Here is a 23,101-nt window from a genome sequence, read left to right as displayed (position 1 = left end):
ACGTCACTTCCGCTCGGATATTTTCAAAACTAAAGCTCGGCGCATGTCAGTTTTAAAAGAAGCAACGGCCACCAGCCAGCACCAACAAGATACATTAACATTCTAGGTGTGAAGCCAGTCCCATGTGATTTTTTAATTCTTAATCAATAAATCATAATTATAAAGGCAATCCATTGGATTTTTGAGGTTGTATTTAGGCTACATATTAGTCTGTATTTCTTTAGCAAATTCAGTTATGACCAGATTTTCTTGCAAGAAGGACCTGGGTAAAATGTGCAGTTTTGACCCCTTCAACAACCCCGCCTTCTCCCTTCTCAGTACAAAAATGTAGGTACAATAAGGGCCTCTAATTATAAAATCTGCATAATTTAGAGACGGAAAATGTGTCCATTGCATATAATGTGCCACAACTTAATCTGAAATATACATATTAAGGATCCAGTGTGTTAGATTTTAGGAGGATCTTTTAGCAGAAAATAGTATAATATTTATTTTATATAGACAATAAATGCTAAACACTGGACCTTTAAAACGTGACGTAGGTCCTGTAATGTACAAGCTAAATATCAGAATATCAGATTTGGGAGCTCATGTTTTTCTGCATACATGCCTCCTGCGCAGCGACTCAACTCAGGGATGATGTCATGTTTTCTAGTACGCAACCTGCAACATCCGGGTCCTCGGTCCTCGGTCTGGGTCTGTGGCTTTATATACAGTCTATGGTCTGTGGCTGTTACGTTAAAAGAATGGCTGACTTGAAGCAACTTTATTCAAAACATATACAGTGACAAATGAAATGTTATAAAATGACGACAGAATATACCTTTGTTCACCTTTAACATCTGTTTAAGAGAGGAACAATATTTGACGAGGGGTTTGTATTATTCATGATCATGATGATGTTATTCTAACCCTAACCCTTTTAACTAGAAATTTAAAAAAAATCTTGTTTTACACTATCCTGTTTTGAAATAGAAGGAATCTGTATTTATGGATCTGGTATGCATAAGAAATTACGTACATTAATATAGCATAGGTGACAATTATTTACTTTTAAAACTTGTTCTGAATAAATCCTTTGAATCATACATTTTGTTTATAGCTTTTAATGTATTTCTTTATATTATGATGAATTAGAACGTTTAGGAAATATGTTGTTATATTCAATGTGTCACTTTCCCCGTTGTTTTTAAGATTGTGTTTACCAAATAATGCCTCAGACATTGTTATCCCGGAAGTTGTAATGACGCAGTGCAGCCACTACACCGTCCCCGGGGCTCGCTGCTCCTCCGAAGCTAACGTTAGCTAGCAAGCTGTCAAGCTGTCTAGTGGAGAGGCTGAGACAGACGTTTCAGCTTCCCCCCTGGCTTGGCCACGCAAAGCTCCGGCCCACAAATTCCCTGAAAAATCTGTCAGAATATACTTTATATCGCCAGCTGAGATAATGTAATGCATCACGGGCATACGCAAAGAGGGACCTCCGCACTTACACCATTTATATGCACTGAATCCCGAGTGACGACTGCTCTCATTGCTAGCTAACTGGCTAGCTAGCCTAGCTAACCTCCGCAAACCCCCCAGTTTCGTCGGTGTACACTCTCAGGTGTGAAGGGAGGCCATTCAGTCCTCGTCACGGTTGCAGTTTCCGTTGCTGTCAGCTTGTATTTCGGATATTTGGTAAGTCATACAATGTTTTCTTTAAAGCGAGCAGCGGTACAGGAACGTTTGGCAGTTAGCTGTCCTAGCCGTGTTAGCATTTGACGCTGGCGATAATACGTTAGCAAGGCCGAGGGCTCTCCTTTCCTTAACATAACGTTAGCAAACCATGGTGGAGGGAGGCCTGTCAAAGTTAGCTGTGAGGGACAAGGGTCAAGGCCCGTATCTAGGCAAGGCTGTTTGTTTATTTGGGTTGTGGTCTGAACTTGCTAAATAGCTAACTTTTTCCGTAAATCTAAGAGCAAAATCTATCCTTAATGAGCAGGTTCATGTTGTGTATTAGCTCACCTTAACGTTAGCATTAATGTTGGATTTTGAAGAGCTCCTGAAATTGTTTTGTGGTTGATTTTGAGTAACTGGTCAGTCGGTTAGCTGATGTTAGCTCTGCAGGCATGTAACGATAGCTTTACCTAACACAACCCGACTAGCTACTATGGTGAAGTGTTGTGCACCGCGAAGGTCAGAGAGCTGCCCAATGGTGTATTCAAAAAATAACAACGTGTGTTACATTATAGTCACAACATTACATAAGATCGATCAGGCACTGGCTTAAGGGCGTTTCAATCCGACCCATAATAGCAGTGTACCCTAATATGTAGTCAGAATGTGTACACATGTCTACTATTTTTAGATTAGAGCATGGTGCCTGAACTGAGCTCTAATATACTCCAATATACTAATCTTTGCAACAATTGGTTGAAATACGTACTTTTTTTTTTAACCCGCTTTAATAGAACACTGTGTCCTTATTGGCACTAGATATGCAGTACTATTTGATGTAAATGTCCTTTAATAGTATGCCTTTTGCATTATTACATGATTAGAAGCTGAATATTGCCACAATTCTTAAATTATTTGCATTATTAGGAAACACTAAATTTTTGTCATATCTTTTATATTGATTTATGTCTTTTCATTTGTGTCACAGTTCTTAAGAAGTACACAATGGGTGCATTTCTGGACAAACCAAAGATGGAAAAATACAATTCCCGTGGTGAAGGCAACAACGTGAGATATGGGCTGAGTAGCATGCAGGGTTGGCGGGTAGAGATGGAAGATGCACACACAGCAGTAATTGGTCTGCCTCATGGTCTCGACCCCTGGTCATTCTTTGCTGTTTATGATGGGCACGCTGGCTCACAGGTGGCCAAGTACTGCTGTGAGCACCTGCTCGAGCACATCACCAGCAACCCAGACTTCCAGAGTGCTCTACAGGAAGACCCCTCTGTCGACAGCATCAAGACTGGGATCCGCACGGGCTTTCTGCAGATTGATGAGCACATGCGAAGCATGTCTGAGAAAAAGCATGGCGTGGACCGCAGTGGTTCCACTGCAGTGGGAGTGATGATTGCTCCAAACCATACCTACTTTATCAACTGTGGCGACTCACGGGGACTCCTCAGCCGGGGTGGAGCGGTGCACTTCTTCACACAGGATCACAAACCCAGCAACCCTTTGGAGAAGGAAAGGATCCAGAATGCCGGTGGATCAGTCATGATCCAGCGAGTAAATGGGTCTCTAGCTGTGTCTCGGGCTTTGGGAGACTTCGACTACAAGTGCGTGCATGGAAAAGGCCCGACGGAGCAGCTTGTTTCTCCTGAGCCCGAAGTTTATGCAATAGAGAGATGTGAGGGGGAAGATGAATTCATTATACTAGCTTGTGATGGCATCTGGGATGTCATGGCCAATGAGGAACTGTGTGACTTTGTCAGGTCAAGGCTAGAGGTGACTGATGATCTTGAAAGAGTCAGCAATGAAATTGTTGACACCTGCTTGTACAAGGTATGGCATGTCCACAAAACTTGCATTGACATTTTGTGATGTTTGTTTTGGTAATGTTGTTGATTACCATGACCTCTGTGTTTGTTATTTATTCCTCAACAGGGAAGCAGGGACAATATGAGTGTTGTGTTGATCTGCCTTCCTGGGGCACCAAAGGTTTCTCCAGAAGCAGTGAAACGGGAGGCTGAGCTGGATAAATACCTGGAGGGCAGAGTAGAAGGTAAGAAAGCAAAAATATATTTGGGGTTAGTTTACAACCATAGAACATGGGATATTGACATAATAATACTTTTCCCTTTTGGTATCATAGTTTCTTTGGTCAGTGTAAACCCCATGTTTTCTTTCTAGTTTACATAACGTTTTGAATAATGTTAGCCTTATTAACATCTAGGCTTATTGGAAAATATAACGTTTGCTAATGCTTTCATGCCAAAGAAACAACACTGTTGTTTCAGAGAACATACATTGGTCTGCAGAAACAAAATAAATAGGCAACTTCTTAATATGGCAGATTATTGTTATCTGTGTAATCACTGGGCATTTGTAAATGTCTAATGCATCTTAATTAGGTCACGCACAACATATGGGGTTGATCATTATGCTGGATTTTCAAAATTATCCAACAGAATAACCCATCCCAGTTGTTTTCAAATGTCTTTGTCATAGCATTTGATTCTGTCACTAACTAAAATACCTTGCAATTCATACCTGACATTTACTGTAATGTCATGTTAGAAAAAGGAATCCCCCACACTAGATGTGTTTATGTTCAGTAGACTTTCATCAAGTACATTCAAGGTGTAAAATACAAGGCCATTCATTACATTTACCTTTTTAAGCAAAGAACCTCAGTATCTATTTACCATAACAATACAATTTTGAAAACTGATGGTGACATATTTAAATTTTGGAGGCCATTCTATGAATTAAACTTACACTTATTGTTAAATGCTGACTTGACAATGTGGAAAAAGTACTTCAACCTTTCTGGTTAATAATTGTCTATTGTTGTTACAGTAGTTGGCAATAAGTCTAAAAAATCATTACCACTGCATTTCATTGTTACACTACTATTCCTTTATGGTTTCTCACTGGAGCTAGAGAAAAAGAAAAGGGAAGTCCATTTATTTCATATGGGCTACAAATGTGAATCACAACATCACCTCAAATAGCTTTACAATCAATATAGCATTCAGAAGTCACTATCCGTAGGCTGTCAATTCAGACACACGTGCTATACTGTAGATGTTGTGTGTATATATAGAAACTTTCATTAAGAAGCAGTCGGGCACTTAACCTTGGCTTCTCCACACTTAATGCCCTGTCCTGCATTCAAACGACACTAGAGAAAGAAAACACCTTGTAAAATACCACGGCACATGCAAACTTTGATGCTCTCAAGACAACTACCATTTGAAAATGGCCGAGGCCCGGTTTAAGTGGAATTCACATGTTTAAAAATGACTTTGTCGGTATAAGAGACCCAATGATTGGCCCCAGCGAGTATGTGGGCGAGGATTGTAAATCCTCGATGTAGAGAAGAAATTTGCTGTAAAGTTGTCTTGTGTTATTAAATATAGTGTTTTTTAATCCAGACCTAGTAGTAATAATAAGAATAATAACAACCAAGCACCAACCTCTATGCTTAAATCTAAGCTTGATAATGGTCGAATGCACTTATTGTAAGTCGCTTTGGATAAAAGCGTCAGCTAAATGCAATGTAATGTAATAGTGACCTTTTTAAGAAAGAGATGTTTCAACCATAATTATTCTCTAACTCTCTAATCTTATTCTTCCAACAGAGATCATCAAAAAGCAGGGGGATGAAGGTGTCCCGGATTTGGTCCATGTTATGCGCACGTTAGCATCTGAGAGCGTCCCTAACCTCCCTCCTGGAGGGGAGCTGGCAAGCAAGTGAGTGAGCTTTGTGCTTAGAATAGATGAAAATGATGGTATCAATAACCTCTAAAATGTTTGTTTTTTCTTGCCCTCAGACGAAGTGTTATTGAAGCAGTGTACAACAAACTCAACCCCTACCGAAGTGATGACACAGTAAGTATCCCAACTCTTCTTCTAACTCCCTGAAGGTGGGCTTGGCGTGTAGCATGCATGCTTTTTGACGTGTGACCAGCTAAATCTTAACCAATTTATGCATGTTATTAGTATTCAACAAGATGGAACAAAGAAATAGGCCTGTTGCCAGGTCTAATTAAAAAAAAAACGTTACAGACCTGCATAGCGACCTTTCTATGGTTGTCTCATTGCCTTTTGTCCCGTTCATGTGAATCTGAAAAACAGAAAATTTTATTAATATTCTATGTTACTTTGTGATACCATATATATATTTTTCAAGGCTAACACCTTACTTCGTTCAATTTTTACCATGGAACACAATTGCATTGCGGTCCGAGGCCAAAAAGGCTGACTTTCATTCCACATGAGCTGATTTCACTAATTAGAGCTCTTTTAAATCAAAGAGGGAAGAGCTAATAAGCAAACATGTCTGGTATTTGTGTGGATGGGCTAAACAATCTGGACTCTCTTACAACATGGTTTCGAAGAGGAACATTGCATATCATTCCTTTATATACAAACGGACCAGAAAACGGTCGCCTCTTCCACTCAGATATCATGCTTTTGAATTTACCTCAGATAAGCTCACTGGGTCAGCTCATTTGAATTAGGCATATTTTATCTTGTCCTTGACTGTGCAAATTAGGACTTTGTTTCAGTGTTTCATGTTTGCATAGAGATAGACTTTAGGAATTACTTTTCTCACATTCAGTTTTGGGGAAATGAAGGTACCTTCAGAGAGCGTTCGGGCCCCTTGACCTCCTCTGTATTATGTGGTGCTGCCTGAATACACAATGGGCTAAATAGACACAAAGCTTTCTATGGATTAGGTGAAATTAGTTTCTTTTAAATGTTTGCAAATGTTTTCAAATCATCTATAAAACACTTAATACAGTATTTCTTACCATATTCAACCTTTTTTGGAGAGCGTAGTCATTTGAACCACCTTTTTAGCAGCATTTGCACTTTCAGTTCTTCTTGGACAACTATTTATAATCTTTGCACACAAAGTTATTAAAAAGAATCTAATTGAAATGTGATGTTTCGCACAGCCCCCAAAAGAGTTAAACGTTATTGTTCTGAAGCCATTCTGCGTCTTTTCTGAGCCCAATTGTTCCTAATGATGAGAGGGCGTATGAGAGGCCATGAGAAAAAGCTGCTGCAACCAGCCGCTCTATCCTAAGCTCTATATGTCAGACAGACAGTATAATAACAAAAAACCCATTTGTTGGAGGAGTTGTCTTTCAACTGATCATCCTCTTGGCTCTACGGCTGTCAGGTTGAGCAGTGACAAGCACATTTATACTGAAGTAAAACTAAGAATGCAAGCATCCTCTGGTTGCTTCATATGGGGAAAAGTCAAACTAATGGATAATAAAAAGAAAGAAGGTGAAGCTTGTCTTATATTGACAGTCAATGTGGGGACTGCTGTCAAAATATTGTCAGAGACATATTAAAAGAAATTCCCAAATGTACTCTCTTGGTATTTCCTAGCAGTTTCTCCTTAAGAATATATCTAGCGTGCTTTATTGTTAGAACCCTTACCTTAGTGAAACTATGTGGTGTACGATGCTCAATAGAGAGACAACAGGACCCTGCAGCCGTAATGCTGCGCTATGTCTGAAGAGTTTGGTGGTCTTTTCATTAGACCACACAGCTCTTTTTGCCTTGTGCTGTCAGTCTAACTTGCCTCCTTTCAAACCTCAGACATTATGTCATGCAGCCCTTTGTTGTTTTTTATTCAATCTATTTTTTAAATTCCTCTAGTGACATCTCTTATCCTCCCTTTCACATGTTGCTCTGAACAGATAGTGCCTTGTTGCTTGGTTTGGATTTATCGATCTAGCTCGTTCTGGCTCTCAGTTGTTCAGGAAAGACCTTTACATGAACAGGTCATGTTTTGGAGAGTATGTCCTTATGAAGACAGAGGGTTAGAGCAGTGACAACAAATCCTAATAGCCCATTATAAACTCTGGTAGCACCACAAAATACAGAAAAGGTTGGGGGATATGTCAATAAGGCTGTTGCAATTGTATCACATTAATTAGTAAAAGTGTCAGTGTAAAAGAACAAGTGTAAAAAAACACCATCTTATCATAAATCCTTAGAAGAGAGGATGCCAGATGTAGACCTGAACACATTGACTGCATACAGTGGTGGGTGTCAAAGATCAGCCAAGCTCAATATACTGGTCTGCTCTATTGTGTGCAATCTGTGACTAACCTTGGACATTTTGTGCTAGGTATGAAATAATAACTAGAAAAACTTCCAGTATTATGTACCTACATTCAGATGGGCTACTGTTCTTCTCTATCTTTTCTTTGTCCTGTTATAAAATGACAATAACAGAACAGAAGCTACTATAATGATAATATTATTGACATTTGAAACGGGAGCGTTGTTTTTGCTTTTTTGCTAAATTCTCTAAACATCTCAATCAAGCAATTACATGTTTGGCAGTTTTCTTTGTTTGTAATAAGGGAAAGTAACAAGTCAAAACAATTCCTTTCCATACAAATCACAGCAGTATTCGAGGCTTTTTAACAAGGTAGAAGTTTAAGGAGCAATAGATCATGTGAAAACTATTTATTTTATCCATAAAGAAAGATAACAAAAAGGTTACTTTGAAAAGAATTATCAACTTAAGTACGGATCTGTACCGCTATATCTGTGTACTAATACTTTGGTACATAGAATAACAATTAGACTTTCTTGTAAACCCGAAAGTTAAAGAGTAAGTACGACAACCAAATGAATAATAATAATATTCTATTCCCAATCCCAAGTCCTCTTGGATCGGTTATTTGCCCGGTACCAAGTCCTTTTCAAAACGTATATTAACTGTAATGGCATAGATGCCTAGTGCACAATCAAACTACAACATCAACATTTGATGATATAGAATTTAACTTACCCCCTAAAAAAAAAAAATGCTCTGTGTATGAAATAAACATAGTTAAATAGCAGCAAAGATAATAAGTGTTATTATGTATCCGGCACATTCAAAGCAAGCGTAGCATACAACATCTCTTTAGGATTTATGCCTCAAATTCCAGTTCTAAACTAAATATTACTTTTAATTTTAACACGTGGCAAAAATGTTCTCACTGTAGAACCCAGCTGTAACAAAGAGAACCGACTTACAGTCAAATTACGGAAGTTTGTCTGGTTGAATTTTTGCTGGTACTCTATTCAAATCAGCCCAGATCAGCCCTGATACTAATCTTAAGGATTGGCTTTTGAATACTAGTGGCCTATCATGCAGGTAGAGCTGAAACAACATGGCAGTTACAACAGTCATGAGAATAATGCCAGTCATTGTGACTATGTGCTTTAACTCTTAGCAAGAAGCTACTGCACTAATCTATTTTCACAATAACTGTTCCAGCCCAAATGATTGATGCCAAGTCTATGCCTGAACATGCAGTGAAAGGTCATTAGGTCTATGTGAAAAATAAGTCTGAACAAGTTCACACAAACTCGTTATTCACCATCAAACCGACCTAATAGCTGTGGCAAGTTACAAGAGTTGCCTAACATTGCCACAAAAATACATCAGTAAAAAGTCTGAAGAAGCAATACAGTCTGCTCTATCATTGGTTGTATACATCTTATGTTTGTGTGAATAATTGATTATTTGCAGTTTTAAATTGTAGCTTCTCATTTATTTGTACCCACATTAAGAAAGACAGTTATATCATACTTGTATTGCATATGATTTATAGCTGCATAATGCTGTAGCTTGGTTTAATATATGTTAAAACGTATAAACAAATATAAATATAGCAACCAATTTAAGTGATCTCTTGACTGGTGGATTTGGATAGATGAAAGGATGCTAAAATAATATTAATACTGCTTAACGGCTTTTTATATCTTGTTGAAAAAGAGATATTTGAAACAACAAACATGCTAATATTGTGTCAGATATTGCTAATATAGCTTCAGCCCCTACTTGTTGCGTATTCGATAAACAATGATACACGGCACGCTGACCTTATACACAGTTGCTGAGTAATGAATGTTTTAAATAGCAATGGTATATAGATGTGTTACACACTTGAGAAGTTGATTACCGCAGCATTTTAAAAAGCCTCTAGGATATTTGGGGAAATACCGCTGTTGAATCTGAACCCCTGGATGATTTGTGTTCTGTCAGTGTGTGTCATACATGCTTAAAGCTCTCCAGCTGTTGGTAGAGATGTGATGGTTTTTAGAGCCAGTCTGAAGGGTTTCTCCTTCCTCTCCTCTCTCATCAAGGACTCTGCGTCCACAGACGACATGTGGTAACACAACCTCCCACCACTAACACAGCATAGAGTTTACAACCACCATCCTCTCCAGACCCACAGCAGCTCAGCAGTCTGTCTCCGTCACTCGGAGCTTTTGGTTTCTAAGAAGGGAATTTCATGGGAGGAAGAAGAGGAGTTGCATGCACACAAACCTGGAATAGTGCAGCACCAGTCCACTCTGGAGTTCAGGATCCCCACCGTCTTGTCTCCCCCCTTTATGTTCACCCCTCCCCTTGATACTCTCCTCTAAAGTAACCCATAACAAGTGAGTCCCCAAGGTTTTCTTTATTTTTGTTAGATAATCAGCTTAAGTAGTCAGATTTTTTTGTTGTTGCTGTAATTAATTTGATTCACATTTCCTTGTGTGTGTTTGTATATTTCTGTTTTTTGTGAAGTGCAATTGTCCTGTACAAACAGCCTGTATTTAATGCAGCTTGATTTTAAGTTAAAAAATGAAAGAAATGAAAAAGAGAACCTTTTATGCACTATCTGCCTTTTCCTGCTCTTCTGGAATTGTATCAAATGTCTATTCAGTGAATATTACTGCTTGTCCTCCAGGCACAATGTCTCTGCGCTTTTACAGTACTTTCCCTTTTCCCCCTTTCAGTTAGTCTATGCTCCTTTTTAAGAAACGGGTAAATTGTATAGTTGACAGCACACTAAGCTCTATATCAAACCATTTAAATCCTAATTATTTTTCCCCTGTGCTTTTTTTATTGTATTTTATTTTTGTAAGTGGTTTTCTGTATATGCTCAAATAATAATGGCAAAGTGTTTCTCGAGTCATTTTGGAAGTTTGAAATGAAATTTTTTTTTTTTGAGGCATCTGATAAAAATAAGACCCCGGTTAACACATTTGTCTGTGCAAATAGATACTTGCAAGCGTGCGTGGGTGCTTGTGTGTATGTATGTGCGCACGTGTGTCAGTGTAAAGGCAGATCTGTGTGTGCAACTCTAATTTAAATCTAACTAGGGTGGATTGGTCAGACCAGGCTGGAGTTTAAGGGAATCTCCTCCCAGTGCTTTCCCTCCGTCTGCCCTTTCTCAGCCAGTGTTCCACTTCCACCCAGCAGAGGCTTTCACTACTTCCTATTCCAAAACGTTTGGGATAACAGAGTTTACATGCTGTAACGCTATCTGAACAACATCAAGCTATATATCAGAACTATACAGTAACCTGAGATGACACAAGTAGTTCAATTTACCCAACGTGTATAATGCATTGCAGTTAGTCAAGTCTAGACTAGTTTACACATCTATTGTGTCATATTGAAATATCAGTTTCTTAACATACATTGTTACCAGTACCCACTGTGGGTGCCATATGATTTATATCACTTTTTTCAGCTTTATGACAGCCTATGCCAAGTTTCTTTTTCATGAGATTCAGATTTTGCATGTGGTACAGATACATTTTTAACTTCTACCTTTTAACAACTGATCATTTTACAGGATTACCAGTCAGATAATAGGACAAACAACAAGGCTACTTTTATTCTTCACAGGGGTTTTAGTCAGACATATAAACCAAGAACAAATCTGCCTACTGCGATGAGTTCTCATGGTTGTACAGCACCTTTTTATTCCTACAGAGTGCTCTGCCCAACCCCCCCCCCCCCCCAGCACCACAAGCCAGAGCACAACAGTTTGCTGCTACAGTGTGTGATCTGCGGGTTGATTCGTACTCGCTAGTTGATTTACCCCTCTGAAAAGATGAATAGTCTCTGACTAAATCTGTTTTTAACACACAGTAGATATATTTCTTGAAGAGAAATGGTTTTATTTCGGATTTATTTTCTGCCATTTTTGTCTAAAATTGCATTGTTGGAAATTAATGTATGTATATATTTTTGACTTAAACTTTCAAGGAATAAATCATGTCGCTTGAGTTAGTTTTTTGCCATGGACAAAATGTGATTCTGGTTTGTTTTGGGATGGACTAACGGTTCCCTCTAGTCACTCTGGTGTCCCTCTGATCAACACTGAGGGTTTTAACGTTTATAAAATACACAATAATAATGTACTAAATGTGCAACTCCTCGATTATTAAAAAGACAATCCTAACACTTTCACCGCATTTAGGTTTGTGGTGGTAGCTCGTTTTCAAATCTTTAATATGCTTTTGTGGCAAAACGGCCAAAGACACTCAATTATTTTTTAATAAAGCTATTTACATTTTTTTAATTATCTATATCACAAGTAACAATATAAAGTAGATCCCTTTTAAAGAATAGGTTTAAGGGTACTCTGTGGATGCATTTTGGTAAGAAGTGTTGAATGTAAACCTAAGTGTGTTTACACTGACCTCCACAGGGTTTCTTTTAAACAGCCGTAAACAAATCAATATGAACCTAGTCATTGAGCAGATTGCTTTCTATTTATTTGCATGGAAATGTGGTTTCCTCAATACGGCCTCCCCTTCAAAATAAACTCAAATGCAATAAAAAACAGAGCAGTAAAAACATTGTTCAATTATATACAAATTGCAGTATTGATTATCTACAATACTCACAAAACCTATTGTGCTCTTGTAAAATATAAACTTCAAGCCAGTTGATTCAGTAGGTTTGAGAGAAGACTAAATGTAATCAAAATGCCTTTTTGTGTTTAGATGAGTTTTATTTTGCGATGCATTGCTTGTATTTGTATTAAGTGAGTGCACTAATCGTCTCTTGTCAAACACTTATCAGCACCCATTGTTGATGACGACTCTTGAAGCAACATTTCATGCCGTTGTTCTTCACGCTTAATGAGGAACAAACTATATTTATATTCATCTCGAGGCCATCGATACCCCCCCACGCCCCTGGATAGTCCCGCGTTGCCCTAGAGATTTTAAATTCAGGCTGTGGCCGCTAAACGATGCTGGTTAATTATCCATTTCTATAACGGCCCACAGAATGAAAAATGTAGAAATAAGCTTTTCAAGATTGCTGTAGCTGAAGTGTTAGTCGATACTGAGAGTTGCTTGGGTGTGATTTATTACATATGTGCATTTTGTTGAAATCATGTAAAATATCACATCCCTATTTGTCCCACATCCCCAGTCCCCCTAAAAAAATCTTCCAAACATTTATTCTCCTTGTTTTATTTTTTCTTGAACTGAAATACCTCATAACATGTATAGGAAGTGTTTGTCTTGTGTTATGTAGATCCAAACTGTTCAGAGAGAGGGAGAAAGCATTTGTTTTTGTGGCCCTAAGACTTTTTGATTTGAACACTGATCTATTTGAGTGGAATAAGCCTGTGCTCGTGTACAGTATTTGACTGAATTGTGCTGATGTTAACGAAGCGATTTAAGTGGCTACTGCAAATACAACTTACTTTAGTCACTAGTAACACTATTGGCCTTGTCGTATAAGCTACCCCCCCCCCCCTAAAAAACAACCTAAAAAAACAACGCCCTACACGCTCACCACCTTGTCTACTTGTGTGAAGCTCACTTAGTTTAAAATCTAGAATTGTATCGAGAGTTCAGGGTTTTAGAAATGTGGGAAGTGACAAAATGACAAAAATCATATGCACTGATCATGTATAATCATCTTTTTTGTTTTTTTAGAAAATTGTTATTGTAGAAAAAAAGATGATAAAGCTATTAACAGAGTTACCTTTGGTTGCCTGGAATGCATCCTGTATATTCTTGTACGGAGGACAACCTGGCAGACGTTGAAGAGATTTGAAATTCTTGCGCCCACTTGTACATATCGATGTACCTCGCTTGTGGCGTTTACTGTGTGACCCTTAGCAGTTGAGGTTTATTCGTCCCCTCACAGGGCGACCTGAGCCTCACTTTGCTGACCTTTTTCAGCTCGTAAATAAGCTCACCGATTTGCCTTACCCAATCTCATGTTGCCCCGCTAAAGTACTGGTTCAATAAAACACTATGAAGAGGAATTCTGCTCTCCTAGATTCAAAACCCCCATGTTAGGGTACGTCAGCGATCAACAAAGTGACTTTGTTCTGGTTGTCACATGGTACAACTTTACAACCATCGCTGGTTTGTATGCTATTTCCCCCCCCCATGTTACCTTTTTCAAATCTCGGTCTTGAAAGCTTATTTAATTTTTCACTGCATATGATGTCATACTTTTAACCAATGCAAGTGTTTTGACATGGTAACCTCGTAAGCATTCAAAATGTGCATACATACATTCATGTCTGCTATATTTATGATTACATTCAAGAATAGCTTTAGAGTGCTGTAGATAAGTATTGTCAATGTTGATTCAAATGCTTCTCAGAGGCCTCTGTGAGTGATTTTACAAAGTTCAATAATTGTATATTTTGTATTATGTTCTAGCTCCAAAGGAATGGCAGAAAAAAAGAAAATGTTTAAAAAAGCTTTGTTCCCTGAACTAAATTGTACTATTTGTGTTGTCGATTGAACAAATTGCATTCCTTGCTTGTGAATTGATGCATTTCTCTCCCTGCTCCTTACATCTTCTCCCCTTCTTCCCCGCCTTTCTTTCATTTTTTAGCCTTTGAAGTTTGAATAAAATTTCTAGTTTGCAGAATGTATTACTAAATAAATGGGTTGTCATCTTGTACCTCTCAATTCATCACTTTCTTTTTGGGCCTGTTGCACAAGCAACACCTTCTTTCATTGTAAAGAAAAACAACTTGAAAGAAATTCTCACAGTTTCTACAGAAAAAGTTACATTATATTACTAAATAGTATGCGTAAATTGTTGAAAACAGGAGTGAATAGAACACAGTTCAAACTTGCTTTTTAAAATCAGTTTTGTAATGTAATCTGTTACTAGCTTTGCACCATCCTAACACTTGAACATGCATTAGAGTAAGTTTAGGGCTTGAGTGCAAACGTAAATCTTCAAAATTGTGATACTATTTACAAAGTATAACATGTAACGCAGGCTTTTTTTCTTATAATCACACGACTCTAGAGACAACTTGAATGTTAAAATGTAGAAGTTTACTGTAAATGAATGGTGTTCAGTCCTCGTGTTAGCGCTGGTTTGTGCCTCCCATGTATTGCCATTAGATTCTAGTTAGAGCTGTATATATAGGATCTTCAAAAAAAAGAAACACCTGGCAAGTTCATATAACAGCATTATATATGTTGTGAAGGTATCCTCAAAGGCGAACACTACATAAATCATTGCAATATTTAATTTACATGATCAAATTCACAGTTGTATGAGTCTCAAACGGTTTCCTTAATGTAAAGTCTGTATCTGCTCCATATGAAAAGAGACTGATTTTGTGATTCCACACAAAGTTAGTTTTCTCTATACCCAAATCCTCTTTATTCTATCAGTGTTCTCTGTTCTTAAACAGAAAATGGCACATATACACAGAACAAACCTCTTGGTTTCTCTGTCATAACGTGTTTACAGATTAATTGAGTTTTGGAACCCTAGTTTTGGGATTTGGGAGAAAGTTGTTCATGTACACAAATACATTTTTAGTTTTAGAGTGTAGGAATAATCTAAAATAAATAAAAATGGGTAGTTCCCCTTTCAAGATTTGTCCCACATCTGGATGAAAAAGTATTTCACCCACAGCATGACAACTTTTAACCCATTCCTTAACTTGCGCCTTTTTCCTAATCTAAAGATGTTTGCTAAAAATGACATGTCCTAGATCAATTTGTGAAACCAAAATGAAAAAAAAGATCATTGTTTTTATGTATTGAATGAAAATGTTAGCAAGGACAGATTTTATTTGTATCACTTAAGAAATGGGTTAAAAATGGTAGAATATTTTTTCACCTATTTTTGGGTCTTTAATTGTATTTAAATGAACTGTGTTTTTTCAAAAATTGCCAGTTCATTGTTTTTGGGGAAAAATATAATGGTAAACATGAGAGGAACAATCAGGGGCTGTCCTTCAATGTCTGTGCTCGCAGTGTGTGTAAAAACTAACACGCCCTGTACGCAGCGTGTTCCTGAGCCCCATGTGCTCCTGAAGCTCAGTGCTGTTGTTGACTGGTCTCCCTGCCTTTTCTGTCAGTGTGTGCTGAGTGCATGTCAGGTTCTTGAGCTCAGACGGTGGGTCATGGCGGTCCACGGCCACCGGGATTAAGAACCGTGGGAGGGATTACTTCAAATGTCAACATAATGTCATGAGCTGTGTTAGAAGGTCAAACGTTCAAACGGTGCTCAGTGGCGAGCAGTTAATAGATCAGGTACAATTTGGATTGTTGTGGCTCCTGTGAGGAATTGACTGGCATGCTAAAACAAGCTTCTTTAGGAGATATGTTTCTGTATTCTTGTAATTCAAGTTTTTTATTTATGAACATACATGGTACATTGCACATGGTACAGCATACATGAGGAAGGTCAGGCTACCCAACATGTTAGTTAAGTGTTCCTGGTTAAAAGAAAACAGAAAAATACAAAGGTGTAAGATTACCAATCAGACACTACAGCAATCATAAAATAAAATGTGAGAGTCCTACAGTCAGGCTAGTTAGAGGTCAGGTATTCCACAAAGTAATCCCAATTTCCTAGAACCACAGGTCATTGTTCTGTATTCTTTAAAGAAACTGAAGACAGATTAGATGCAGTATGCAGTTTAGAGTTTGCAAATATGTATGTATTCAGGAGAATATATAAAAAATAAAAAAACATTTCTCAGTCAGTGGATATCAATGATTAGATACAACCTTTAAAAATGTATCCCAGCTTTGTTTTATGACTCAATGTCTGACTGATCAATACTCTAACAGGATCCTAATCCAGCAGCCAGTAAACCAGAGGGGGGCAGTGTTAATAGCTGAGACTGCGCAGGAACACCAGCTCTGAAAGTTAATTGATGGAAACAGTCAGTGTTTCTTTTATTAAGTAGATGTAGCTGACATCTTTGAATGAAATAACAGCACTTTAACACTCGACTTTAAAGTCACATCACACTGAATATCTGGTATGTTAATGGTCATTGCCCTCGTGTTGTTGCCTTTTTAGCCTCTTCTTATTAAATATGTCCCCTCTGTTGCTTTGGAAACCTTTTAGCTAGTAGATTAATGTGCTAAAAAATTAAGAAACATTTTCACAACTAAATTGAGAAAAATAATAACTCTGATCTAAAACAAGCTTGTTATTTTTCGACCTGTACATAACTCTGGGAACCATTTGCCCGTTAGAACTGAACAAAATGTGGCTCATTAGATCCCGGGCCACCTGTGCACCCCTAATGAATCACTCTGCCCTTATATTCCCCCCCCCCCCCCCCAAAAAAAGCGTCCACGTCGGAAGAGGCCATCATCAAATGGAGCTGGCTCGTCATCTGCCTGCCATTGTTTAGCGCATGTCATGCTCTGCTTCTCATGGCGGAAAAAACCCATTTGAGCCTGACTAATGCAGCCATGCAGACGCAGCAGTACGAGGTGGGGGTGGGGGGGCACACCGCGTACTATGCGTGGATGGTCTCTGCACTGAGGTCACTGAGCTCCACATTTGCTAATTTGCTTTGGTGTGCACTGGGAGCCAGATTTTTCAGGGTTGATCTGTACAAAAAAAAGGAGAAATATATATTTAGATTGAGTTAAGGCAAAGAAGGGACGACTGGTAGTTTGTGTACGACATAGCTAGGATCAAACCCAACATTTGCCCTGCTGTCTTTATATGGCATCTTCTTCTTCTTCTTCCCCCTCCACTATGCTGCTTTCCTTCTCCATTTCCTCTTTCTGTGAGTGTTCTTGTTGCCCGAGGTCAGTTTGTCACAGAGAACACAAGCTTTTCTCACTTGGTTGCAGCGATTCAATGATTGGTGTGTACAAACAAGCATATCAAGCAGAGATGACATGTACCCTCCCTCCCCCCTCACGCCCTCCTCTCTCCTGCGGACATGTCCTTCCTGCTCTTTCTCTCTCTCTCTCTCTCTCTCTCTCTCTCTCTCTCTCTCTCTCTCTCTCTCTCTCTCTCTCTCTATCTCTCTCTCTCTCTCTCTCTCTCTCTCTCTCTCTCTCTCTCTCTCTCTGTCTCTCACTTACACTTGGTGGGAGTGAGCGTCCCCTTGCATGAGGTGTGTTTTACACAAGCTGCTGCCCTGGGAATCCCGGGCCAGCTCATTATCCCGCACCCCTGAGACACAGCTCACTGTAAATTAGGACATCAAACGCTGCAGACTTGTTAGAGAGCCACAGATAAACTCATTAGCATCAGCACCTCTCCTTGTTAGGGCCTGTATCAGCGCTGGCTCCCACCGCCACGTTGCGTCCTGTCATTCCTCCACACTGACGGAGAGCTTTAGGATGAATGTCAGCCGTAGCCAGCAGGTCAGCCCTGTTGTGGTTCTGATGGATCAGTGGTGGCGGAAAGCTGTGGTAACTGTTGACAGCTGCCCACTATCCCCACCGCTCGTATCCATATTTCATTGTGTGGAGAAGCGGGAGAGAAATCTCGTCTGGCAAGTGGCTAGCTGTGTGTCACAGCTGCAGGGGGTAGACAACATGACTGAAACCCCTTTCACTGCAACATGGTTGTTTATAGTAAAGCAATTTAAATAATTATCATAATGTATTTTTATTGATAATGTTTATTTTTCTACTTCTTGTTTTGTTGTTCTTAGGTGATAGACCAGTAGTTCAGACTTTGTGTGTTTCTTAACATAATGGTGGAAACGGAGTAAATGTAATCGTTAGACAGACCTGCATTTATAGGGCAGGATAGTTAAAAGTACAACTTTTATTCATGTTTAAATAACTACTAGATATTTTACTGAATTAAAATGAGTATTACTACAGTGTAGAAATACTCATTGAAATGTTACTTTAGTTAAAGTGGGAGCATCAAAATATACTTGAAGCACTAAAAGTAAAACTCAGAATTAAAAAAGTAATATCCTGTATTATAATTAATTAATTATAATGTTAAATACAATGCTAGGCAGCTTATCAATTTCACTAAAAGAACAATAATGTTGTAGGAGTACACCAATAATACATCCTCCTTTTTCTTTAAATTATATTTTGTAACATGATTCTGAATCTATATAGATAGACGTTGTGGAAAGATTATTACATACAAAGGAGCAGTAAATAGAAATATTCAAATCAAGTACCTCAAAGGAGAGTAATGTATTAAAAGTACACTGTCTATATAATAAATGTTTGTCTTAGTTCGTTATGGAGGAGCTTCACAAAGTCTTAATTAAAATCCCTATAGAAGCTGCTAATCCAGTTGCATTCTTGGAAATCTAGGATCAAGTGTTTTCAATCCTGTCTTCTAAAACACTGCTTAATAGTTTCCCAAATGATGTCGAGCTTGTAAATGTAATCGCTTGGATTATGTTCACAGGCTATATTGTTTTTGAATGAATGACAGGGTATACAAAAGCATCCTGTATCTTTTGTGTGGTTAACTTTAAACAATGCAAACACTTCAAGCTAAAGCTTGTTGTTGTGCTAAATGTTTATAATCGCACCGTTATGCGATTTATGATTTACTTTCTCTGAAAACCACAATGTTTCCTATACCATAACTAAGTGAGAGCCTAAACATAACCATACACAAGTTTAAAATATGCTGTAGTCATAAGAAGTGCTGTATATAAATACATTGTTTTGCAATGTTAGTATCATTTAGATATGTCCGACCTTGTCAATAAAATGTTTACTTATATGTTCAGTATCAACCTTTTTGCCACATGACAGGTACAATGATGAACAACATATTTTCATTATCTTATGCGAAGACATAATGTAAACATATTAGCAGTGTTTTTGGTGTCGGAGTATCTCCTCCTCTGCTGCTTACATCATTCTGTCTAATGCAAGTCCCCAAACTTTAATCACTGGAGTGTCCGTTTAAATTTGACAAAATCATGGTTGTTATTATTCAACGTAATATGGCTTGCTCGTAGCTCCCTGTGTCATTATGATTTACACATGAAAGCTGTTTCATCACTTCCAAACGGCACCATTATGTAATGTGGCTAGAGGAAAGTCTTAAAATACATGGCTGGACTGCATTAGGAAAGATGAGCAACAGATCCTCCGAAACACTGACTGAAAAACACTTAATGTGTATTTTTTTAAGTAAACCACAAAGTGTAGCCTCAACAAAACCTGAACAACTCACCGCAAGCGGGAAGACACAGATGTAATTCCATTTTTTCTGTAAGGCAAGGGTTAAATATGCAGTTGATATTTATTTTTCAATAGTTAAGCACTGCTTAAGGCGTATAGTGTTTGTCAAGTACCGTCATTGCTGCATTCTGTCAATCTATACTAGCAATTTTCGTCATTACCCTGTTGTGTAAGACCATCTATTGTGCTTTACTGAGAACATGTATTGATGCGACCGCTAGAAAATAGTTTTTCTTTTGTACCTGCGCAGCCCTTTTCTCGCTTGCAGCATTCTCTCCTGTCTGTCAATAGGCGGTGAGATTGAAACTGTCTGTAGGCGTCTTGTCATCACGCTTTGGGCCCTTGTAAAAGATAAGTCATAATGCTTAAAGATGAGTCAATTGTACAGTTTTTCTCATTTTCTTTGGCTCTGTTATTGAGTGAATTCATATTTTTTTGTGTAAGTTGAAATATCTGAACAATTATTGTGTTGTTCACAAAAGATTAGAGTTCTCATTTTATTCAAGCAAATTGCTTCTGTTTGGGCATGTGTGCAAAAGAATAGGTACAATTGTCTACGATACATGTATATTCCATAAATATCTATGATTTGCTGTGAGGAGATTTGTTCTTTTTACTATCGCTGTCATTTCAAGAAAATAACCAACTTTTTTTTGTCTTCGGCATGGATGTCATTTTTACGGCAAATGTTTCTGTTCACTGTTTCTGACATTACATGGATTTTCTTCTACCCTACACATTTCTACACATTCAAATGTAAAGATCCCTTCTCTCCGGGATTGTACAGCAGTGACTTTTCAATCTAAAAAGCTCAGTGAAACACAAAAAAGCGTTGAGCTATACAGAACTCACATTCTTGTCTAGTACAGTAGGCTGTCAGTGTCAACCAAAGATATATGGGAATCTTTTCCAGGGTTGAATGCCATGGTAAAAAAAAACCTTGAAACATTTTGACCAGTAGGGCTCACATGCTGACAAAACAACTGTTGAAGGTTTAAGCATGTGTGAAATGTTTTGGGAGAGTTACTGCCATTTGCAGACAATATAACAAATCACATATAATTAAAACCTTTAACATGCAAAAAGAATACGAAACTTCAGTCATTCCTGCGTTGGGATCCCTTTCCGTATCTGCAGACGTGTCGTTTGAACAGAAGAAACAACAAGACGTCGGTCTCATTTCTTTTTTACTCATCTGTCTTTTTCATCTCTTATGCATGCCGTCTGACATCTGGAAGCATGCGGCCTGTGGGTGTAATTCCTCCTGCATGCCGTCACTTCTCTCCATCTGTATCTTCAAACTTCTTCCCCATCCTGCTCTTCTCCTCCCCAGGACCCAGACATCCTCTTCTTCCGTGGTTTCAGCTAAAACAAGAACTAATCAGAGGATGTCAAGCAAGCATTTGTTCCTTTATATCACCATAATGAAGTATCTCCTCTCCTTTCATCATTTATTTAATGTAGTTTTCATTTGTGTGCACATCTTATATGCCCCAACCAGTCATTCAACACTTGATCTCCATGCAGTTTAACCCATTCAAAGAGGAACTTATCCACACCTGTCTTGGTCACTATAACACCATTCCAAAAGTGGCTTAACTACTAATGAAATACTATTATATACTGTGCAGGGAATTCACCCATTCACCCCTCTTAATGTTTAGTTTATCTGATCATACTATGATAGATCGTTAGGAAGGTCAAAGTAAATTAGAGAAAACTTTAAACCTCAGTAAAGAAGAAGAAAATGAGAAAGATGGTGTACATATAAAGGTGTGCCGACTTCATTAATTACTCAGGCCACTTGCTAAATATGAGAAAAACGTATTTATTTATCCAATTCAAAAATAATGTTGGTTCTTAAAAGAACATCTATGCTCTATGTGTGGTTTCCTGAATAGGAGACATTATAACTGTTCAATATTATGTTTTATTAGAGGTTATAAAGAGAAGAGAATATTGAAATCTCCAAATAATCTAGTGTATGCATGTTTAGGGGTGTCTTTTCATTTGGAAATCTTATATTTTCCTTAATCAGGGCTTCAAAGTAGTTCCTTGGGTTTCTCCGATGGCTGTCTTTGAAGGGTTTCATTTGTTTCTGATCAGATTGTGTACATTTCCATGCCTTTACACACATCAGGAGCAGTGAATCCCTTCAAATGCCAGTAAATGCAGTTGTAACGTATATATTTGGACACATATTCGTGTCATTAACAACTGCAGCTTTGTTTGCCACTGTTGAAAACTCTTTACGGTAGCTTTCCTTTCAGGGACACAGTGTATCATCTCCGCCTCTATGGATTTTGGAGGCCGTTTAAAAACGTTTTAATCACGTTATATTATATGTTAACAGACATAAAGCAAAACTTTGAGCCTAACAGCAGCCTTGTATTTATGCTGTCGGTGTGTTTGACTCAAGAGGAATCAAGAGGGTTGTGCTGCTCTTCAGTTTTCCTGCTCCACCACAAAACATGCAGTGCTTTTGTCACTTCCTGACCTCATCTTACGTGTCTTATATGAACAGTCTGAGTTATACAATGGTGCTGAGCTAAGGCTGAATCTCCAAAAGGAACAGGTACATGTATTCCTGCACTATGACCACAGATTGTTTCACAGCCTGCGGATCAGCATTCGTGTCCAAAAGTTGACCCTGACATGTACTGTACTGTATATCTGCATTGATTGGCACATCTCAAGTATCTTGCTTGAATGGCTCTTTGTGAAATTCATGTCCACCAATAAAACCTTGAACACAGCTGCCACTCTATTGTTTGTTGTGTTATGTGAATGCCATTGTGTTGCCTTGTGTTTCAGGTCAACCAGCGTGTGAAGAGGAATCCAAGACGTTAAGTGCCTTCAGTGTCAGCATTATCTGGTTCTATGTTTTCCTTCCCACTTTACTTAAATACAGCCATACAACACATTGCAATTACTGTAGCTTAAACTATTTAGTAGACTACAAGAAAAGACAAGGTCAGAGTCTAGCAATTTAGCTGCAACCTCAGTTTTCTAGAAGAATATTTAGTTCATGTATAATTTTATTGTGTATATGTACTGAGTGAATAATAGGTGACGGCCAATGTCAGCATGAAATCATTTCTGCTCCATTTCAGTGAGCTCAATTATCCTTTCATTAAGGTTTTAATTTCTACACTCGTACGCTTTACTATTTAAGCATTTCCACATA

General features: G+C 38.2%; 1 protein-coding gene across 2 annotated transcripts; it reads left to right on the top strand.

Annotated features, from left to right (window-relative positions):
* The first annotated feature begins 1,298 nt into the window (after nt 1-1,298).
* Nucleotides 1,299-22,834, top strand: ppm1aa (protein phosphatase, Mg2+/Mn2+ dependent, 1Aa). 2 transcript variants are annotated; one of them, XM_034131806.1, is made up of 6 exons: nt 1,299-1,677; nt 2,645-3,498; nt 3,601-3,718; nt 5,301-5,412; nt 5,493-5,550; nt 22,729-22,834. In XM_034131806.1, the coding sequence occupies exons 2-6, from the start codon at nt 2,662-2,664 to the stop codon at nt 22,762-22,764; spliced, it is 1,161 nt and encodes a 386-aa protein (XP_033987697.1). In that variant the 5' UTR covers nt 1,299-1,677; nt 2,645-2,661; the 3' UTR covers nt 22,765-22,834. The 2 variants fall into 2 exon arrangements, with proteins under 2 accessions (XP_033987697.1, XP_033987766.1); XM_034131875.1 differs by lacking the exon at nt 22,729-22,834 and adding an exon at nt 9,832-14,410 and having other exon boundaries at nt 1,302-1,677.
* The last annotated feature ends 267 nt before the right edge of the window (nt 22,835-23,101 follow it).

Source organism: Trematomus bernacchii, unplaced genomic scaffold, assembly GCF_902827165.1.
Source record: "Trematomus bernacchii unplaced genomic scaffold, fTreBer1.1, whole genome shotgun sequence".
NCBI classification, from domain to species: Eukaryota; Metazoa; Chordata; class Actinopteri; order Perciformes; family Nototheniidae; genus Trematomus; species Trematomus bernacchii.
Note: the sequence above shows the minus strand (reverse complement) of the source record. Positions and strands in the feature narration are given on the sequence as shown.

Coding starts and splice junctions, on each gene's coding strand:
- ppm1aa (XM_034131806.1), top strand. CDS start 2,662: ATGGGTGCATTTCTGGACAAACCAAAGATGGAAAAATACAATTCCCGT. Junction 3,719..5,300: donor CCTGGAGGGCAGAGTAGAAG/GTAAGAAAGCAA, acceptor TTCTTCCAACAG/AGATCATCAAAAAGCAGGGG. Junction 5,413..5,492: donor GGAGGGGAGCTGGCAAGCAA/GTGAGTGAGCTT, acceptor TCTTGCCCTCAG/ACGAAGTGTTATTGAAGCAG.